The 20,718-nt window shown below is 35.3% G+C and overlaps 3 protein-coding genes across 3 annotated transcripts; 2 read left to right on the forward strand and 1 right to left on the reverse strand.

The window, feature by feature from the left end:
• LOC132184615 (NAC domain-containing protein 83-like) lies at positions 1–6,468 on the reverse strand. Its single transcript, XM_059598310.1, has 6 exons — positions 6,360–6,468; positions 4,601–4,829; positions 3,220–3,446; positions 2,958–3,125; positions 1,472–1,814; positions 1–600 (listed from the first exon to the last, which is right to left on the reverse strand). The coding sequence occupies exons 2-6, from the start codon at positions 4,749–4,751 to the stop codon at positions 371–373; spliced, it is 1,119 nt and encodes a 372-aa protein (XP_059454293.1). The 5' UTR covers positions 4,752–4,829; positions 6,360–6,468; the 3' UTR covers positions 1–370.
• A 6,342-nt stretch (positions 6,469–12,810) lies between these two features.
• Positions 12,811–16,935, forward strand: LOC132184656 (methyltransferase-like protein 2). The gene is made up of 9 exons (XM_059598374.1): positions 12,811–13,130; positions 13,322–13,553; positions 14,113–14,252; positions 14,664–14,697; positions 15,063–15,138; positions 15,595–15,772; positions 15,884–15,973; positions 16,081–16,180; positions 16,450–16,935. The coding sequence occupies exons 1-9, from the start codon at positions 12,837–12,839 to the stop codon at positions 16,590–16,592; spliced, it is 1,287 nt and encodes a 428-aa protein (XP_059454357.1). The 5' UTR covers positions 12,811–12,836; the 3' UTR covers positions 16,593–16,935.
• A 1,572-nt stretch (positions 16,936–18,507) lies between these two features.
• On the forward strand, positions 18,508–20,510 carry LOC132184160 (protein BRASSINAZOLE-RESISTANT 1-like). The gene is made up of 2 exons (XM_059597672.1): positions 18,508–18,929; positions 19,549–20,510. Exons 1-2 carry the CDS (start codon positions 18,690–18,692, stop codon positions 20,239–20,241), a joined length of 933 nt encoding a protein of 310 aa, XP_059453655.1. The 5' UTR covers positions 18,508–18,689; the 3' UTR covers positions 20,242–20,510.
• The last annotated feature ends 208 nt before the right edge of the window (positions 20,511–20,718 follow it).

Genomic DNA, 20,718 nt, shown 5'->3' on the forward strand with positions numbered 1-20,718 from the left:
AAAGTGAAAGGCTGAATTTGCATGTATGTAATAAATATAATTCTAAGTACAACTAAAAGAAGAAATACAGGCAGCTCAACAGACAGAAAAAACGGCTGAAAAAACACCTATTCTTCCTGCCTCTGATATCAGTCTCCCTACATTTTGTTTTCCTTAAATTAGTCTCCTACTCTTCCTGCCTCTGATATCAAATGCCACCTAGATGTACATCTTCCACTTACCAGCTAAACCAGAAAACAAACCAATTAATTTAATTACATATGAAATGACTTTTTTTTCTCTTTTCTTTTTTTCTTTTTCTTTTTTTGGGCACAGATACAATTGACCTACATATGCAAATTCCATACCACCTATTAAATGCAAGGAGAATCTAAAATGACATAAAGCACAGAAACTTCATCAAGTATTTCTTTCTGCCTCCGGCAGCCATGATTTTACCAGCTGGGGCTGCTGGGGTCACACTCTGATTATTTGATGATGGACCTTCATTCCTGAGGTTTGGATTCTGATTTCTGCTGGCAGGCTTTGGGGCATCTTTTGAGTTGATTGTTTTGGGGATTTCTTCAGGTGGCAATACGTCTGTTCTACTGCTTATAGGAGCTGCAAAGCAGACATCAAATAAATTGATTGATGAGTATGTGCAGCGAAATTCAGGAGAGAAACAACAGTAAGCAGTGAACAAGATCCTCTCAATTTCAAGTAAAATGAAAATGATCAATTTCATGACTCATATTAGATTTCACAGATCAAATGGTGTATGTGTTGCAATGTCCACTTTTAGATGCAATGTAAAATGGAGAGGGGAAGCTATTCCCATCAGGTAGAGGGTAGGTGGATTTGCTGTTTATGGCAATAAAGTAAAACTTAACCAAAGCACATATTTGAGCAAGGGTCGCAATTAGGCAAGAGTAGCATGATAATAGAACAAGAGAAATTCAGCACTTGGTAAAAGATGATTTGAACTGCAATAGACCACACTCACTCAGCATATCTAAATGAAAGCAACTGACGGAATTTAAAATCCCAATCTCACTAAAACACATCTGGTCTTACTTGACAGCCTGCATGGTTCAATAAGATCAAGATGCCAATAACATACACTTGCACTACAATTTCCACATATATGGAACTCTATCTTCAAAGTAAGAGGGTATTTTTTTTTCTCTTCAAGATATCAAGAAAACTAGAGTCTTCCAACCAGCTTGATAAGGTAATTCTTGCATCTTTGAGTTTCATTGAAATCAAGACCATAAATCTAGAAACCATGTGGCTGCTCAGCTTAAGCTAAAAATGGAAAAGAAGTAACCAAGTCCTCTTTGACAAACACCATAGTCACATAGTTATCTATATGTACCTTAAATTTCCTCGAGTTAAAAGGATATATATGTTTTCAAGAAAGATGATAGTAATAACAATAATAATTTATAACAGTGAATGTGACGCAGGGGACTGTATAAAAATGTTGACAGACCTGAAGTGGCTGGAAGCACGACCACCTCGTTTGGTCTGTGAGATGCCGACACACTGAACTTGCAACCAGCATCCTTCTGGCTATTTTCAGGCTCTAGGTCTTGCAACAAAGCCAATGAATCAAAACATTCACCTGATGATATGCTCAAGCAACTGGAATTTTCTGAGCTTGAAGAAGACAATGCTGGATTATCAAGATAAGGTGGTATTGGGTTATCAAGATCCAATAATTCCAAGTAATCACCTCCGGAAAAGTAATCTATTTCAAGCGAATTTTCTAGGCAAGAATCTGGAACTCTCTTTGTCAAAAAAGCCAATACACCTGAGCTGTCATCCTCACTTACCTACAAAACGAAATTACACTTTTAAGATATAGAGAGAACCTCTTCCCCAAACCCAACCCAGCAAAGAACCAAACCAATCCCCACAGAAACTGAAGAAGGGGTAAAATCTTCTTAGTAAGTCCCACTAACAACCAACAGATAAAAGTAGACCAATTCTCTACATGTCAAGGAATGCATAATGTTCTCAATGTGTTAAGATCCAGAATTCTCATTGTCATGAAGACCTTCTTGTAGAGAAATATCCTCATTAAGTTGATAATTAGCAATAAAGAATATTTCATATGGTAATTGTTATGGAGAGAAACACCATGTAAGTCAAACAAGAGTAAGTTAATATATTTTACTTATAAAAAAAAAAAAAAAAAAAAAAGTAAGTTAATATACATATTAGGACACCACTTCTAACCCGAAAGCCTAAGCTTAGGTATATATATATTAACTACGCATTTTTTTTATACTTTACTAATGTGGGACACAAACCTCATAAGTGTACTCACAATAAATCTTCCACTCGCGTGAGTCTCTTACACAAGTGTCACGCGTACTCCAAGAGCGGAGCTAAATTCTTTTGTTGGAGTCAAACTAAACGCATCGAACCAAGACACTTGTATTAACAACGGAAGTTAATCATGGCCCTGATACCAATTGTTAGGGAAAGAAACACCATAAGAGTCAAACAAGAGTAAGTTAATATACATATTAGAATACCACTTCTAGCTCAAAAACCTAAGCTGATGGACCTGGGTCCACTTAATATACATATTAACTACTCACTTTCTTTATACTTTACCAATGCAGGACACGAACCTCACATGTGCCCTCACAATTTACTAATAGAGTTATATCTTACCAATAATTTCGTTGCTTCATTGGTTAAAGGCATTTGGTGGTTCTTGTTCCGAGTAATCTCAGAAGTGCATTCATGGCCATATGAAGGCAAATAGGCAAACAGGAAAACTATTGAACCCCCTATAGAAGTCAATAACTCAGAAAATTAAATTAAATTAAATCTTGTGCAAAAGCAGCTTCTCGTGAATTAGTGTCAAACAAAGACATGAATATTGATATTTTTCTATCAGGAAATAAAGCTGCAAAATCCAACCCAAGCCGCGTACGAATACCACCAAGCTGAGGCTGACAAACCTGAGGCCTACTTATGGAACTTTGTCCAATATCAGCATCTGGAACATTTGACTGACTAGGGCGAATGTTGTTTGCCCTTGCAGTGTCAGTGCTAGCCAGTTTCTGCAGCATTTGATGGGTTTTGCTTCCTTCATGGTCAAGGAAGACTCTACATAGTGAGCTTGCTTCCTGCACATCATCCAACCAAACCGGCAGTTGAATGGAAGGATGGGATGATAACAAAAAGAAAACAACAATAGTTCTAACAAATTCCATACAATACCTTAGTGTTGCTGCCTTCACACAGTCCTCTCTGCGATATCCTATATTCTTGCATCACCCAATCAGTTTTACACTGATGAGGGGCTTGGCCTTTATAGAATTCAAAAGTACTTCTCCAACCAGAGATCCCAGAATGAGAGAATATCTTACAGGGCTCGCCTTTGGTCTTCCAGAGCCCATCTTTGTTATCCTTATTCACGTTAGAGTGAATGAGAAACCAAATGCAGCCTGCATATACCAAATTACCAACTAACTTCATAAGATTCTTTCATTATTGAGTCTAGCTGATCTGGCATGTTATTGTTTGTACAGAAGAGAAGATCGGCATTCCCAAAAGAAAGCCAGCAGCATGCTACATGCACTACGTTGAAGAGAAGTAACTTGCTCAAACTAGATTGTAGTCTGTCACCTAAAATGTTTGCTTGACATGGGGTCATACTACATCTACATTGAAGATCATTATTGCAACGAAAAATGCTATGGGTACCAAATTTTTTATCAAAAGATGGGTACCAAAAATGATGTAGAGCTTATTCATTAATACCCTTAATATTTTTTTTTAATTAATTGTTTTCATCATCTCCAATGAATAAGTTCCACATCATTTTGGTGCCCATCTCTTGATAAAAGATTTGGTACCCCTGACATTTCTCTATCGCAACCAAGCCAAGGCATGATTACACTTAAATAGTTCAAAACATTAAAGAGAAGCCAGAAATATATTAATAAGAGCAACTGTTACTCAAAGATTGACACTAAATTGAGCATACGCACAAGAGAAGAAAACTAACATCTTTTCCTATTATAAAAGTACTATTCTATTCTCTAAATATAACTGGAAATTCTACTTGTTTAATAAGACATGCTTACTAATTGATAAAGCTTTAACATCACACTTAGTAGCAGACTGTTGCATAAAATTAATTCAAAAAAGAAAAAGGAAACTCATCTTATGTCTTACATCTAGTATGAATAAATAGCTGTAGCCTGTAACATTAAATTCAAAAACCCTTTATGGTGTTTCACTTATGCACTTTAGAAATCTTTTACCAATTCAAAAACATATACATGCAACACCAGCATTTATGAATGCCAACGGAATTAAGCTACAGAACCTAGGAACGTATAACACGAATATAATCTTTGCAGTTAAGATAGAACTTTAGAAGTAAATATGTAAATGGTTAATATCGAAAAACATATTATGTCTATGTATACAGCCCATTAAAATTTAATTAATGATTAAAACGAGAGTTCAAATAAGTCTTAAACAATGGGTGAGATTTTGGGAGAAGAGAGAAGGGAGGTGGTGGGTGGTGGGTAAGATGCCGATAGCTTACAAATGATCACGATATGATAATCTGAAAAAACATGACACTTACCAGGTAGATTTTCTGGCATGTGACTGAAAGGATTGATATCATCTAACACATTGTCTGGGAGAGGGGCTCCATGGATCACCTTGTTCAGAGACGAAATGCCCTCCTCATCCGTGGGATTTGATTCGGACTTGGAAGCTGCTGGGGAATACATGGTAAGACAATTCAAAGGGAAACAAGACCGTGATCGAAATCTCTCTGTGGGTAGACTGTCAAAGAAAGGTTCGTCAAGCTGTCAAAGAGGACAACAAATTAGATGAGGTAGTCAGATACCAAGTTGCCAATTATAGAGTCAAAAAAGAAAAAAGGACAGAATTATGTAGAACTAAGAAATGATTTGTTAGTTTCAGCATGCAAGTAGGAATCAAATTCATTGAAGAAAACCATGTGGAATCCTTGGACATCTGTTTGCCACCAATATTGAATGAAACAGAAAAAGAGTAACAAAAAACAAAAACAAAGCCTTGCATTCAGGCAAATTCCATAGAGGTCATAAACACATGGTCTAAAACAAAAATCAATCACTAATACGAATAGTGCATAAACCCAACATGATTTTCATCAAATAATAATCAGTAGCCAGATTACATATCCCTGCAAATCTAACATGATTGCTCAACATCGTGCTTAACCCAAAGGATTTAAGACAAAAAATTCTAAGCCACGAAAATTCATATCTTTAAAAAAAAATCACTACCTTGCAACGAAATAATTTATAGCAATTTCATTAAATTGAAATACTGGTTGGACGAAAATTAATTCTAACCACAAGAACAGGGCGTCATAAGAAAATTAATTTTTCTACCAGACACAGACCAAAACCTCTGTCAGGCATAAAGTAGAACAAAAAACACGAGAAACAGTTTAATATGGTCTTTTTCCATTCATGAAACATAAAGTAGAATTTCAAAAACTAAAAGTTCCTTTGCACTGTTCTTTTATTTTTCTTCCACTTTCACGTCAAACAAACGGATTGCTCCGTTTAAGCAAACGAACAACTAATAACGGAATCGCGACTCTAATCAATAAATTACCGAAAATTAGGAGGTAAGATAAGATTAGTCGTAATTAATCGAGTTTTCCTTTTCATCCACTCATCAAACTAACGGTGAAAAAATGATAAAAAAGAAAGCAGATAACGAAGAACGAAATCGTGGTTCTCATCAAGAAATTACGCAAAAAAGAATTAATCATAATTAAAAGTTCCGTCGCACTTTCCTTCTCTTTTTCCTGCACTTTCTCGTTAAACAAACGGCGAAAAAGAAAAAAGACAAAAAGAGCAACGCATAACAAACAACGGTACTTTCAACTTAATTACCAAACAAACGGCCAAAAAAACAAAAACAAAACAAAAAAAGAGCAACGGATAACGAAAAACGGAATAGCGGTTCTAATCAACAAATTAGGGAAAAAATAATCATAACTACAAGTTCCGTCCTACTTTCCTTTTTCTTTTTCCCCCACTTTCTCGTCAAACAAACGGCGAAAAAAAAAAAAATGCAACGGATAACGAATAACGAATAACGGAATCGCATTTCTCTACGGAAAATTAGGAATGAATCATAATCGAAAGTTCCACCGCTTCTTCCACTTTCTCAGCAAACAAACAGAGAGAGAGAGAGAGAGAGAGAGAGAGAGAAGGCAACCGATAACGAAAAACGAATGGTGAATTGCGATCGTGCGATCGTAATCAATAACTACGGATAATTAGAAAGTAAGATAAGATCAATCGGAATTAATGAGGTGAACAGTGAATCCAAACCTGTGAGACGACGACTGAGGGACGACTTGGTTGGACTGAGTGAGTCTGCCTCGTTCCTTCGTCGCCAAGCTAAACTTAGGTCGACTCTGGTTTTTTTATAGGGCATCTGACTAAACCATGGTTACTTATTACCGCGCCCGCAGTTTCCCAAATAGATTACGCGGGCTTTCATTTGTTGGCTGAGCTCATGCAATCACCGGTTGGTCCGGTTCCTCTGGTGGGACTCCACAGTGGCCGCCCTTACACGGAAGTAGGAAGGAACCTTCCTTCTTGCTTCTTTAGACTCGCGATATTTTCACACGTTCTCGGCTACGGATATGTTGAGCTGTGGGTAACACTTACGTGGCACGGTGGCATAGTTGGTCTTTGTCAATATCCTTTTATTTTCAGACATCAATTTATTCCTCTGTTTAGAGCAATAAATGGTAGTGTTTTGTTTCTTAGAGCTTAGTGAGATTGATTTATTATTATTATTATTATTATTATTTAGCATTTATTTTTTTTAATAAGGATTTATGGAATAAATTCAATAAAAAAAAGTAATTTTAAAAAAAAATAAGACGGCCTAAAAGTCATGGGTTTTATACTTTTATACAAATAAACGCTTACAACAAGATAGAAATAAATAAATAAAACTAAAAAGATTTACATCACAAAAACCCTAAAACTCAACTAAAAAGTAATTACCAAAGAATCATTAATAATCTTAAAGAAATTAACTTTAAACTTAACCCAAAATATAATTTATGAAATAATATATCCAAATCTTAGACAGACAATTTATTCAATGAGTGTGTTTTGGAATTTTTTTGTTATTTTTGTTTGCTTGAGTGATAATAAAAATTAATTGATGTGATATAATCGTGAAATGAGTTTTAAATTTGTTTTTAAGAGCAAAATAAAACAAAAGTTGTTTGGTAACATTAAAAGAAAAAAACTTTTGACTTTTTAAGAAAAATGAAAAAGAAAAGAAAGGTAGAAAGAATTGCCAAATACAAAATATATCTAATCGTGGTACACCTTTTGTACCTTGATATTGAATAAAGTTAAACCTATAGTAATGCATGGAACATTCCATTGATACATCACATGATATTTTGAAATCATGACACACTATATCACTCGTGTCATATGGCAAATTGACAAAATTGAATAATTCGTACATTAGGTACATGTAACCTAAGTGTAGCAATAATGAGCATGAAAGCACGATGTATGCATGGTTCAATGTTTTAGCCAAGGGAAATGCTATAAATTTTATTGTTATCTTATAATCATTGTAGATTGTTAATGTAAACAAAATTTGGTCAAAATGGTCACGTTAGTATATATATTTTTTTTCCTCCAAAGTCCAACCCTCCATTATTATTATTATTATTTTTTTTAGGGAAATCTTTTATATTCATTCATTGAGGAAAGATCAAGAGTATAAAGTTAGGACAAATCATAGCCAAAGTTATGAGATTACAACGTCATAGATACAAACTTCAGCATGTATCGATGATAGTAGATACATACTTACAACTTTGGCTATGACTTTAACTTCTGTTAACCCATATCCAAACTTCAGTTATAGAACGGATAGATTAAATCTAATATATAAGTAGTTCATATTCTAAACTTTTATTTTTCCAGCTATAAGCGCAAAATCCTCATACCAAAACTAATCATTCTCGACCTAAAGGCTCGGACAAAAACTTCCACTCCAAATATTGCTTATGAAAACAATTTAAGGAGAAGTCAAACTCTTATTAAAAAAATAATATATGTCACATTAGTATTGAAAGATAATTATAAGACAAAAACATAATATATGTCATTACTCTTTTAGGAAAACATCTATTCATAAATAAGTAATAATACTATATTTTGATCTCATAATATTAAAGTAATACTTTCAACTAATTTTTTTAAATGATTAATTAAGATTATCTAATCAAGTATCAACTTTATAAAACAATTTATCGCATTTCTCATTACCTATCGTTCCTGTGGCCGTCTCTTGTGCGTCCAATTTTGTCCGTCAGCAACCAACTTGGCGAGAATTCAGGCAAAAAATCGACTTGATACGTAACACAATAGAATCCCTGTCAGCACGGTGTTCTAGAAACAAAAACATCACTCGCAATCGCACCAAGCTCGTTCGCTTATTACTTGCTGTTTACGCATATTGGATTATTAATCCAGCCCCCATCGTGGCTTTATACGGATTGCCCTGTGCTACTATCAACTCAAGTTGCAAATAACAGTAAAACATTAAAGCTTACAATGAATTATAATAATTTTAAGAATTACATTAGTTTAAAATAAGCTCTAAAACGTCAGAGAAGATAAACAGAAGGTCTTAATTGCCCCTATCATTTGACTATGATAAGATGCAGGAGAGAGCTTCATGCCCCGAAACAATCTTATCATGTCCATAAGACACAAAAAAATTGATAAAATAGTGGTGAAGAAAAGTACAAAATTTTCGGCAAAATCAAACGATCATATACAGTTCGGGACCATGTTTGTTTGTTTTATATTTGATTTAATCTCCCTACAATTACAAAGTTGTAAACAGCTATTAACTAACAACTGTCATCCTCCTGGGGAAATGGATCGGGTTGGTAGCAAAAGTAAATACGTAATATTCCAATTTCCAACCACAAATGTCATTTTCTGCGGGTCATTGAATTTTTAATGGAGATACATAATACATTGGATGGTTCGTTTTATGATTCATTTATGTCTATTTATTTGTTTTTTTTATAGGCGCTGTATTTTTTATTTAGATTTTATTGTTCGGGCACCAATTCCTCTTATTTTTATGTTTTCTTATAACCCTTTTTTCTATTTTTTATTATTGAATATAAAAAGAAATGTAAGCTTTTTTTTTTTTTTTTTTTTTTTTTGCGGAGTTGACTATGCCAACGGTAAAACATAGACTGAGAATGATAAGTTCCAATGTGAAAAGCATTAGGGTTAAATAAACTTTTAAAATGTGAAAAATTTGTTTTACGTGATCGTAATTAATATATTATTATGTTATTAATTTTTTTTATCAATGCAATATTATATATGCCATTATATAAAACAAAATAAAATAACGTGCACCATTAAAATCCACCCATGGTTTTGACGTTGAAAGAAAACACGACTTCATAAGTAGTTGGAGATAATAGACTTTTACTTCACATCCTTGTGTCCAAGTTTGTTAAGTACGAAAAATAAAGGAGCCAAAGAATCTTGGCGACAAATTCAGTCAAGAGATCGACCATTTTAATTTTAATTTTATGTGATACGCAACAAAATATGACCAACTATTTAGAGTTGGACATCGTTTTCAATTCACACACACCAAGTAGTCCAAGCTCGTTTGGATATTACGGAGAGATAATTAAGACTGTTTGGTATTGCTTAGAGGTGTTAACTCAGTTTAATTTTTTGGTTTTTGGCCAAAATTAGGGATTAGAATTGGGGTACCCGATTTACTGGGGTCCTGGTTACCGGCTGGTCCGGTTTATACTCAATTCGATAACCAATTTGTATATATATTAATTTAAATACCTAAAGTATATATATATATATATATATATATATATATATATATACCCAGTAAAAACCGGGTCCCAGAAATCAGGTACCGAAACCAGGTACCTGGTTTTTGGTTTTTTCAAACCGGAACCGGAATCGGTTTCCTAGTTCTAGTTTCCTGATAATTTGTAACACCCTTCTTGCGATTCTATAAATAAAAAAGTGTAATTTTAAATTAAATTGTAAAAAATTAATTATTTAGTATTGTGTTTTTTAAAAAATTGCATCACATGGGTAAAGGATGTGTTTTTTTTTTTTTTTTTTTTTTAACACACAATTTTGAATGACTAAACTGTGATTTTAAACATCAAACTTTAATTTTGCCAAATGCTTTAATTGTACTTTTTAAAATTGCTATTTGTTAATGGCTCCTTTTGAAATCACAATCCAAACACACTAAATCTGAGAATGAGCAAAGTTTTGCTTGACTATCAAGGAAAATGAAAGCAATTATTGAGGCATGAAGGCGAAGCACCGCGTATGAACTTTATTCCATCCATGACAAGTCAAAAGGATAGTGGAAGAATGAACCCACCACAAAACTCTTTTACTTCCTAAATTGAATTCTTAATAATGTTCAAACTAAACAGTTACAAGTGTCATTTTCACAGCGTTTCTAAGCATCCTCCATCTTATTTAATATTTAATTTGGAAAGAGACCAAGTCTAATCTCTCATGCACTATTATTAAATCACTATATATATCATCGTCCTTAAGAGGTAGCTCAATCAGCTGAGATTATGTTTAATAAAACAGAGGTCACTAGTTTAAATTATTCTTCCCCCTCTTATGCGGACATATAAAAAAAAAAAAAATCATCATATATTTAAAATGTTTAAGATAGTAAACAAATAAAATTTAATTAATATTTTAACACTTATTTATGCATGGATTCAATTTTATTTATTTTTTTATTTTTAAAAAGCGAGGCCTAATGGATAAAATATTTATTTGAAATTAAGTAGATTAAAAAGTTAAGACTTGAATTAAAAATATCTAATTTGATATGATATTAAATTATCATTATTAAAAATTGATTAAAGATGAAGATATATGTATTTTACTTTTACAAGGACCATAAAAAAAAATTGTAATTTTAAATTTTTTTTTTTTTATTTTAATTTTAAAAAAAGCGAGGCATGAAGGCGAAGCACCGCGTATGAACTTTATTCCATCCATGACAAGTCAAAAGGATAGTGAGAATGAACCCACCACAAAACTCTTTTACTTCCTAAATTGAATTCTTAATAATGTTCAAACTAAACAGTCACAAGTGTCACTTTCACAGCGTTTCTAACCATCCTCCATCTTATTTAATATTTAATTTGGAAAGAGACCAAGTCTAATCTCTCATGCACTATTATTAAATCACTATATATATCATCGTCTGTTTCAAAAAATATATATATATATATATATCATCGTTCTTAAGAGGTAGTTTAATCAGTTGGGATCATGTTTAATGAAGCAGATGTCACTAGTTTAAATTATTCTTCCCTCTCTTATGCGGACATTTAAAAATAAAAAAATAAAAATCATCATATATTTAAAATGTTTAAGATAGTAAACAAATAAAATTTAATTAATATTTTTACACTTATTTATGTATGGATTCAATTTTATTTATTTTTTATTATTTTTTTAAAAAAAGCGAGGCCTAATGGATAAAATATTTATTTGAAATTAAGTAGATTAAAAAGTTAAGATTTGAATTAAAAATATCTAATTTGATATGATATTAAATTATCATTATTAAAATTTGATTAAAGATGCAGATATATGTATTTTATTTTTACAAGGACCATAAAAAGAATTGTCTGCATAGACCATGCCAAATAAAGAATTAGGTAATTAGAAAAAATAAAAAAATAAAGAATTAGGTGAGAGTCCTAGGGCTGTTAAGTGAGCGAAGCGTCTCGCGAGCAAGCTTGGGCTCGGCTCGCATAAGCTCGGCTCGTGCTCGACTCGAATATTAAATAAAGCACTTCATGAACACAAATCCTAGTTCGAATATTAAACGAAGTAAGCTCGGCTCGACTCGGCTAAGCTCGTGAACAGATTGTATAAGCTCGAGTGTGTGTATATATATATATAAACTAAGTAATACGTAATTAATTATAAATCTCATAATTATTAAAACCTTAAAATTGCATTTATATTTAAGCGTTAGAGAATGGAAAATTTTAGACCCTTTGTGATCAAAGAGAGAGAGAGCAATCATTAAAAAGACCTCGATTCAATTAGAGCATATCCAAACGAAAGGAAGAAGAATCAAACAGAAATTATTGAGGGAGATTGCGAAATGCATAAACTATTGAAGAATCAAACAGACCCAAACACTATCACTACCTGTCTGATGAGTGAGAGTGAGAGAGTGAGAAATGAGAGTTTAAGTGGAAGATCCGTTGTGACTGGTGAGGCGGATTGAGAGAGAAACATTAAAAAAATATTTTTTTGTAAGGGGTGTTGTCCCAATGCAGTTTGAATGGAACATGTTAACTTTTCCCACATTGTTAAGAAAACATCAATCTCTAAGTTTGCTTATCTATAAAAGGATGCATATCCTCTCTCTTTGAAACCAAATGCCTTGCTATATTAACTCAGGCTCCATACTCGACTAGTCAAGCTAAGCAAATGCTCATATGCAAACTAACTTCTTAAGCCGTTTAAGAGTATTTGAAGTTAAAAAAAAAAATTTAAAAACAAAAACATTAAATATAAGAGCCAGCTGGACTTATTATTAGCTCGAGCTCGAGCTCGAGTAAAATTTAAACGAGCCAAGCCTGAACAAGGGAAGCTCGCTCAAGCTCGGCTCGTTTACACCCCTAGGTGAGACTGCTCCATTCTCCCGCCACTACAACTTTGTTTTTGGTTAGAGTTATGTCGCCGCTATAAGTCTCCATGGCGACCGGCGACTCAAAGGAGCTCCGGAAGATGAGCGATAAGCTATCGACGTTTCTGGAATCTGGTATCTACCGGTTCGAAAATCCGAACGCAGTTTTCATCGATCCGGTTCGCGCCCTGAACCGCTCTTACACCAGGTTTAGGGTTTCCCCGTCTGCGTACTATCCTCGTTTCTTCGAATCCAAACAAGAATCCAGGGTTTCATCTTCTACTTCTAGAAAGCGAAAGCGGAAGGAGAAGAAGCCTCAGGCTCTCAACGACAGAGAAAAAGTCGCCGAACGAAGACACCAGGTAACTATCGACTATTGTCGTTTGGTTCCGGGAAAATGTGGTGGAAACCTTAATTTGTGTTACTCAGAGTTTGTGAAATACGAACAGAAACACTAGATTAAGTAGCTGATGAATTGGAAGCGGGGTTTAGGGTTTTTAGACGGTTGTGGTGGCGATTGCGGGTTGTGAATTTGGTTGTGCGTGCGTTGCAGGAAGCGAGGCCTTTCTTGCTGAAGGCACATGAATGTTTGCTGAGAGCCACTGATCTTTTGGAGGTTATGAGCAATCTGCGGAGAGATTTTGATTCTTCGAGAGAATGCGGGGACCTGTCATTGCCAGATGTTCCACAACAATCTTTTATTGAACTGGGACGGGTCTGGCAGACCCCTCTGTATGAAATTACTCTTAATTTCCATCAACATGAGAAGCTGAATGCTGATGGAGGTCAGTTGGTTTATGCTTCTTTCCATTTTCTCAGAAAATATGTAGGAAAATTATGGGATTGAAACATATTGAATTTTTTTTGAATTATTTCTGTGAATTGACCAAAACCCAGAACAAAGTGAAATATTAGCGTGAGATATTTATTTCTTTGTGTTTGTCTTGATTTTCTCTGCAACCTAATGATAAGCTGGGATAAGTGGTTAAGATATGAATTTCTTACAATTGATTATAAGATATCAGCAGCATTTTTGGTTATTTTAATTTCCAGGTAGGTTTTAACTATTATAATTGACTCAATTGTCTTTGTTTTACTCAGTTAGTGGCTTCTTACCAGGTTGTTTTGTTGTAGAGTCTAGGCATATACTTTTTAAATTTTTAGGAAGAATGTGAACTTGAATATTAGTGCGTAATGCTAATGTATTTATGGCACTGGCACTCTCTGGACCTTGATCCTATTGGGTGCAGCCGACAGATTAGGTTTTGAATTCTGTGCTCTCAGTTTCATATGTGAAATTATTTCCCAGTTCCTGCCAACTTATGCTCTATTGTTGATTTTCAGGTTCACTAATCATGCAAAACAGTGAAGAAAGTGTGCTCCCTGTATTTAATAATTTGGTTCTCAATGAGACTGGTAATGATGTGGAGGCTGAATTTTTGAACAGTCCATATGTAATGCCACGAGAGAGTTGCTTCTACATGGTATGTTCATGTTGGCTTATTATTCCTTTTTTTTTTTTTTTTTTTTTTTGTCATGAAGGAAAATCCCTAAAAAATTTATGTTCGTTTGGTATTCAATGTCTAAGTCTACATTTTCTGCTTTTATTTCCTGAGAAAAGATGTACTTACATTTTATTTTTTTATTTATTTTTCTGTGTTGGGCCTTTTTCACCTTGTTTTTGTGAAAATCGTTTTTTATTCTCAACAATTAAGATGCAAACAGTTTCTCATTTCACTTTCAATGAAAATAGCATTGTTTCAATAACCAATCATGCCCTTAGTTTCTAACTTACTATGCTTTTTTGAAGTCTTCTGTGAAATATTCTATTTGTGTTATTATTCATTTCAGTGTCTTACATGTCTTTATATGTCTTGTTTTCTGTCATGTGGAAGTCTGATATCGGGCAGATTCACAACCTGATTCCTGGTAATGGTTATATAAAGAAGTCAGTTATTTTGTTGAGTCTATTTTGAATGTGCAAGCCACTTAGATTTGCAGCTAAAATTCCAAGATCATTGCTGCTGAATTGCGTCCATTTATCTTTACTTCTAATTTTATTCTTCTTTGTGCCAAATTGACAAATTGCAAAAGTTTGATAGTCGCTTGAATTGCAAGACATGTGATATGGATTTATTGTCTAGTGAAAACCATTCTCAACTTGTTATCATGTGCCCATGTGGACCTCTTGGCTACTGCTTCCCACCCTTTTAGTTATTGGCAGCTTATCACCAATTCACCATACCTTATACTCCAAGTTGGTTTTCATTAGATTTTATCAATCTTCTATGCAGCCGAGCCTGGTCGTGGATTCAATCTTATTGTGGTAGATCCACCATGGGAAAATGGGAGTGCCCATCAGAAGTCAAGGTATATGACATCCTTCAGCTGGAATACATGCTGTCTAGCTTTACAAAATCTGCAATCTTCTGAAAATTCATCTATGAATCTCCTGTAAATGCAGTCTTGTATCTGGGGCATGCATAGCATAAAAAACTGTGTAAATAAGGTGTTTCTCTTCATATACTATAGAGATAATTAACTTTGTCAATTGCATTACTTTGAAGGAAAATTACCTACAGAGAATGTAAGATATTAGATCAACATATTGGCTTTCTAATCTTTACATTTTGAGGCTTAGATGGCTTGTGATTTTAATTATAGACATTGATGGCAGTTATAGATTTGTGTTAATATGGTTTATGAGCTTCAAAGCATGGAACTACCTATTTTCTGTGACTGTGTTTTCTAAGATCCAAGTTTAACAGAGTTTTGAGGAGCATTCGTGATTATTATATCTGTTTTATGGTTTCATTGCCATTATAGGTACCCAACTTTGCCCAACCGTTATTTCTTATCTCTTCCTATCAAGCAACTTTCTCACACAGATGGAGCACTTGTGGCATTGTGGGTGACCAATAGGGAGAAATTGCGTGGTTTCGTTGAGAAAGAGCTGTTTCCTACATGGGGAGTCAGATATGTGGCCACTTTTTATTGGTTGAAGGTGATCTCTCCCTCTCTCTCTCTCTCTCTCCCCTTTTTTCCCCTTGGGAGATAACTTGTATGAATATGTGACTTATTGTGCCAAGATTATGGTTTTACTCGAGTCTTGCAGGTGAAAGCTGATGGCTCGATGATTAATGATCTAGACCTCTTTCATCATAGGCCATATGAATGCCTTATGTTGGGCTATTGTCACAGGGAGGTGAGCCTATACAGTTCAAGCAATCCCAGGTTTAATTGTTGATGCCATCTGGGTGTCGGTTGTTTATTCTTATATATGTTTGCCACTTGCGCTGTTGATCCTTGCAGCCTGTGGATTCTGAATGCCTGCCAAAATTCAAACCTGTACAAGATGGTCAGATTATTGTTAGCATCCCTGGAGATTACTCAAGGAAGCCCCCAGTTGGAGGTACTGTTGTCTTTACATAATAAGAAAATATATAATAGCCAAAACATATTCATCGTGAAATGTTTATTAAATCTCTAGTGAAATTGTTTTGTTCTTGTTTGATCATTATCAGTGTCTGGCTTTATCCGTGGTTATATATTTCTATTTATTATAGAGAACATGAGCACATTGTTCTTAAATTCTGAAATAATTTTCGCCATTTATGTATTTGAGTATTAACATAATTTATGTAGTCATTGAATAACATCTACCAATCGTATTTTGTGTAGGGTTGCTTCTGGAGTATGTTCCAGGGTTCAAGCCCACTCGATGTTTAGAACTATTTGCTAGAGAAATGAATTCTGGATGGACTTCTTGGGGTAATGAACCCCTTCGCTTTCAAGAGTTGAGATATTTTATCAAGGATAGATGAATGGTACGTCGTATTGGGGGGGCAGGGGGGGACCTCAAACTAGCATAGTTCCTTTAGAACGATTAACAAATTAGGAACTAGTTGATTATCTTATTTAATTTGTCATTATTTGGTTTATTTCTGATGCTGAGAACAGGGCTTGAATGTCCGTGTCCCCTGGAGAAACTCATTCTTGTACGATATCAAAGCATCCATCATGTCATAAGAGATGTCTCCACCTTTATTTCGTTATTAGGCAGTAGGCACCATGTTATCTTTTCCAAAAAGAGTTCGGTGATAAGAAAACTCGAAAACATGAAAGAGCTTTCAACGAACTATACAATAAACCAACCACCCTTTTACATGATAAAAGTCCTTTTAAAGTTTTATCCTAAAGAGATGATTCGGGAATGAGATAGTTAAGGTAATTATCATTTTCAAAGTGAAAATTGTGAAGCTCTTGTAGCAACTTTTACTTTTTAACCATTGGAATATTCTGCTTCACTCGTTTGCTCATTTTTTAAGGCGGGCCTTTTGTTTTCAAAAAAGAAAAAATTCTTTAAATTTGGAATCAACAACAAAAGGTTTTAACAATATCCTTGATTGGGTTAGAAGACCAGCGATGATTGCATTGTTATATGAGAAATGTTGCACAATCCAATCTTTTAAAATTATTATTGGATCATCTAATTATAAATTTTAAAAGTTGCGGAAGAGAGAGAGGGTGTGTGTAGTATTTCTCTTGTTATATTAGAAGGCATAGACGAACCTAAATTCTAATTTCCTTGGCACTTGAAGGACTTGAAACTTAATTCAGTGACATGACCTTTGCCTAGCATCTTAAAAGGTGTACTCGCTTTAAACCTACAAAATTTGTTTATATGTTGCAACCAATATAATTTCTTGAACACAATAAAATTTAGTTTAAGAAAACAAGATTTTTAGTTATGAATGTTTTAAATTTCTTATAAGCTGATGTGACAGTTCACACTAAACAATTAAATTTGATTGTGATTGACGTGATAGTGTCATGTGGACTGTGATATCCATTTGTAAGTTCATGCGATATTTATCACGTTAACCACTAAATAGTGTATTGTTGATGTGACAGTGTAACTTTGATTGTAACATTAATTTGTAAGTCCATGCGATATTTATCATATCAATTACTAAACAATTTTTTTTAAAAAAATCTTTATTTTTTTTATTATGGCAAGGAACCCCTCCTCCCTAAGGAAGGGTTACTTCCTTCATCTACCTCTTAAAAGATAAATATTGGACTCTGTAATGCACCCACACAAATCAATTAAATTTGGCTTTTGTCAAAAGTGTGGCCGATGAATTTTTTACACTAAATAATTAAATTTAATTATGACTAACGTGACAATTTTACGTAGACTAAATCGTCCGTTTATATAAAAATTATAGTAAACACCATTGTAAAAGCTCTCCTTCCTAGTTCCTAGTACCTACGCAAGTGAAAAAAAAAATGTTGAACGGTGGATTTGGGTTGGGCCTGTTACCTTACAATGGCAGGCCATGAGCCTTACTAGTAAATAAAAGTTCCTAATAAAACTTTCGGACCTTTTGGTACTTTTCGGCCACAATCTTTGACCCGAAAAAAAAAAAAAAAAAAGACAGGAAAGCAGCAGCGTGGGCCCATCTTCTTCATGAATCAGTCGTTTTATGACTGATCCTACGTACCTGAGGCCCCCCTCAGATCACTGATTGATCGTCTGGAACTTGTGGGTCCTACCAAGCCGTCTGGGCCCACTCGAGTAATAATTAGGTCATCAGGATTCAGAAGGCAGTGACACAAACCCTCCATGTGGCTGGCAAAAACAGTAGCCTGCACTCACTAACCCAGTCCTACACTGTATCTGACCAATTATGGGACAAGAACCTAAGAACTTAGCTGTACCCGCACGCACCTTAACATTCCCAGAAATCAGCTTTATCATTCGCTCTAGACACGGAGAGATTCTTCTATACGTCCAGCGTAGAAAGGCAAGCGTATTCCTCGTGAGCAACTGGGTTTAAATCTCCTGCGACGCACCACAGACACAGAGACTTAGAAAGACACAGAGTGGGGGACAGAGCCAGAGGGATTGCCGGAGAATGACGTCAGACGGGGCGACGTCAGCGACGGTGGCGAGGAGGAAGCCGTCGTGGAGGGAGAGAGAGAACAACCGGAGGCGAGAGCGGAGGAGGAGGGCCATTGCCGCTAAGATATACGCGGGGCTGAGAGCTCAGGGGAACTACAACTTGCCCAAACACTGCGACAACAACGAGGTCTTGAAGGCTCTCTGCACCGAAGCTGGCTGGACCGTCGAAGAGGACGGCACCACCTATCGCAAGGTTTTGCTTTACTTTTACTTTTACTTTCTCTTCTTTTCTTGTTGTTGGCCCAGAATTCCATATGTCTCGGTGTGTGGTCTTGTGGAGCGTGTTTTGTTCTGTCTTAGATCTATAGGCAATGCTATGCGTTTGGCTTATGTGGGTTTATGGGTAGATCATGATTTGGGAAGAAATGGGTTGTTTTCTGGGACTTGGTCTGAGATTGTGATTTTTCAACAAGCTAGAGGGTGAATCTGCAATGTTTATTTTAGCTGTTAATTTTCAGAACTTGTTTTTGGGTAAGTCCAGTTTTTCTGCTTAATTGTTCTTTTATTTATTGGGGGGAGGTGATTTGATGTGCTGGACAAGTGACAGAATTTATTCTACATCAGTTTATAGTTTCTAGAGTGCAATCAAAGAAGCAATTAATAGCTATTTTTTTGGGGGGAGGGGGTGTCTTGGTAGCCAGATCTCCCAAAAAGAAAAAAGAAAAACCAGAATTGATGAAAGAATTCTATTAATTTTTCAACCAGATTGTGGTGCTCAATTTGTAAACATTGCTTCAGCATTGCGTTTGTAAGTTGTAACCATAATATATCTAACATAAGCTAGTAATGTATCAGCTTTGGTATTTGTACAGGGATGCAAGCCGCCCCCAAATGATATGGCAGGCACTTCCACCAGAATCACCCCATACTCTTCTCAGAATCCCAGTCCTCTATCTTCCTCCTTTCCAAGCCCAATTCCATCTTACCAAGCCAGTCCCTCATCCTCTTCCTTCCCCAGCCCGTCACGCAACGATGCCAACAATTCATCTTTCCTTATTCCCTTTCTCCGCAATGCCATTCCTTCCTCTCTCCCTCCTCTTCGGATCTCTAATAGCGCCCCTGTAACCCCTCCTCTATCATCACCAACTTCAAGAACTGCTAAGCCAATCCCCATTTGGGAGACCATTGCCAAACAATCCATGGCTTCCTTTAACTACCCATTTGGTGCTATTTCCGCCCCGGCAAGCCCAACTCATCGTCAGCTTCATACTCCGGCTACTATACCCGAATGCGATGAGTCTGACTCATCCACCATTGATTCTTGCCAATGGATTAACTTCCAAGCATTTACCTTCTCTACGTCCTCAATGACGACCTCTCCAACCTTTAACCTTGCGAAACCCTTTGCTCAGCAAATTATACCCACTGTAGCTAATGAGAGGGGGAGAGGTACAGAGTTCAACTTTGGAGGTGGGCAGGTTAAGCCATGGGTTGGAGAGAGGATTCATGAGGTAGGATTGGGTGATCTGGAGCTCACACTTGGAAATGGGAAGGCTAAGATTTAGTGTACTAGTGGAATGCTTATAGACTGGTTTATGGAAAGGCAGAAGAAAAGAGATCACTCTGCTGGTTCATGGTTCACTCAGCAACTGCATTTTGCAGTGGTGACTCAATTCTTTTCGCTGTGAATTTCACCATCTTTGAACGAAACTTGTCATGAGGGATTATCATTCCAAAGTTTGTGTCATTCCTTCATATAGTGATTAAGAACTTAATGTGTTTGTTTGGGATGCTTTAACAAGTGTTACCTATACATATGGTGCGCTATTTCTTATTGGATTTACCAATTACTGACACCTCTATAGACTCCTCCTGAGATGAAACTGACAAAATTATTCCATTTATTGTATTTATTCTAGATGGTTTAGTCTTTGAAGGAAAGCAAACTCTTCTTTTCCTTCATTTTCAAGTTTTAATGATTTTTTTTTTCCCTTAATACAGCACACGCGCACACACAAACAAGCAACTTCAATACTGCTCAT

This window comes from Corylus avellana, chromosome ca6 (genome assembly GCF_901000735.1).
Source record: "Corylus avellana chromosome ca6, CavTom2PMs-1.0".
NCBI classification, from domain to species: Eukaryota; Viridiplantae; Streptophyta; class Magnoliopsida; order Fagales; family Betulaceae; genus Corylus; species Corylus avellana.

Bases quoted from the DNA above. Each gene is read 5' to 3' on its own strand.
- LOC132184615 (XM_059598310.1), bottom strand. From the start codon at position 4,751: ATGTATTCCCCAGCAGCTTCCAAGTCCGAATCAAATCCCACGGATGAG. The intron at 3,126-3,219 runs GTATTGTATGGA...GATGATGTGCAG, and splicing joins GTGAAGGCAGCAACACTAAG to GAAGCAAGCTCACTATGTAG. The intron at 601-1,471 runs GTCTGTCAACAT...TCTGCTTTGCAG, and splicing joins CGTGCTTCCAGCCACTTCAG to CTCCTATAAGCAGTAGAACA.
- LOC132184656 (XM_059598374.1), top strand. From the start codon at position 12,837: ATGGCGACCGGCGACTCAAAGGAGCTCCGGAAGATGAGCGATAAGCTA. The intron at 14,698-15,062 runs GTAATGGTTATA...TCTTCTATGCAG, and splicing joins GATTCACAACCTGATTCCTG to CCGAGCCTGGTCGTGGATTC. The intron at 15,974-16,080 runs GTGAGCCTATAC...TGATCCTTGCAG, and splicing joins TGGGCTATTGTCACAGGGAG to CCTGTGGATTCTGAATGCCT.
- LOC132184160 (XM_059597672.1), top strand. From the start codon at position 18,690: ATGACGTCAGACGGGGCGACGTCAGCGACGGTGGCGAGGAGGAAGCCG. The intron at 18,930-19,548 runs GTTTTGCTTTAC...GTATTTGTACAG, and splicing joins ACGGCACCACCTATCGCAAG to GGATGCAAGCCGCCCCCAAA.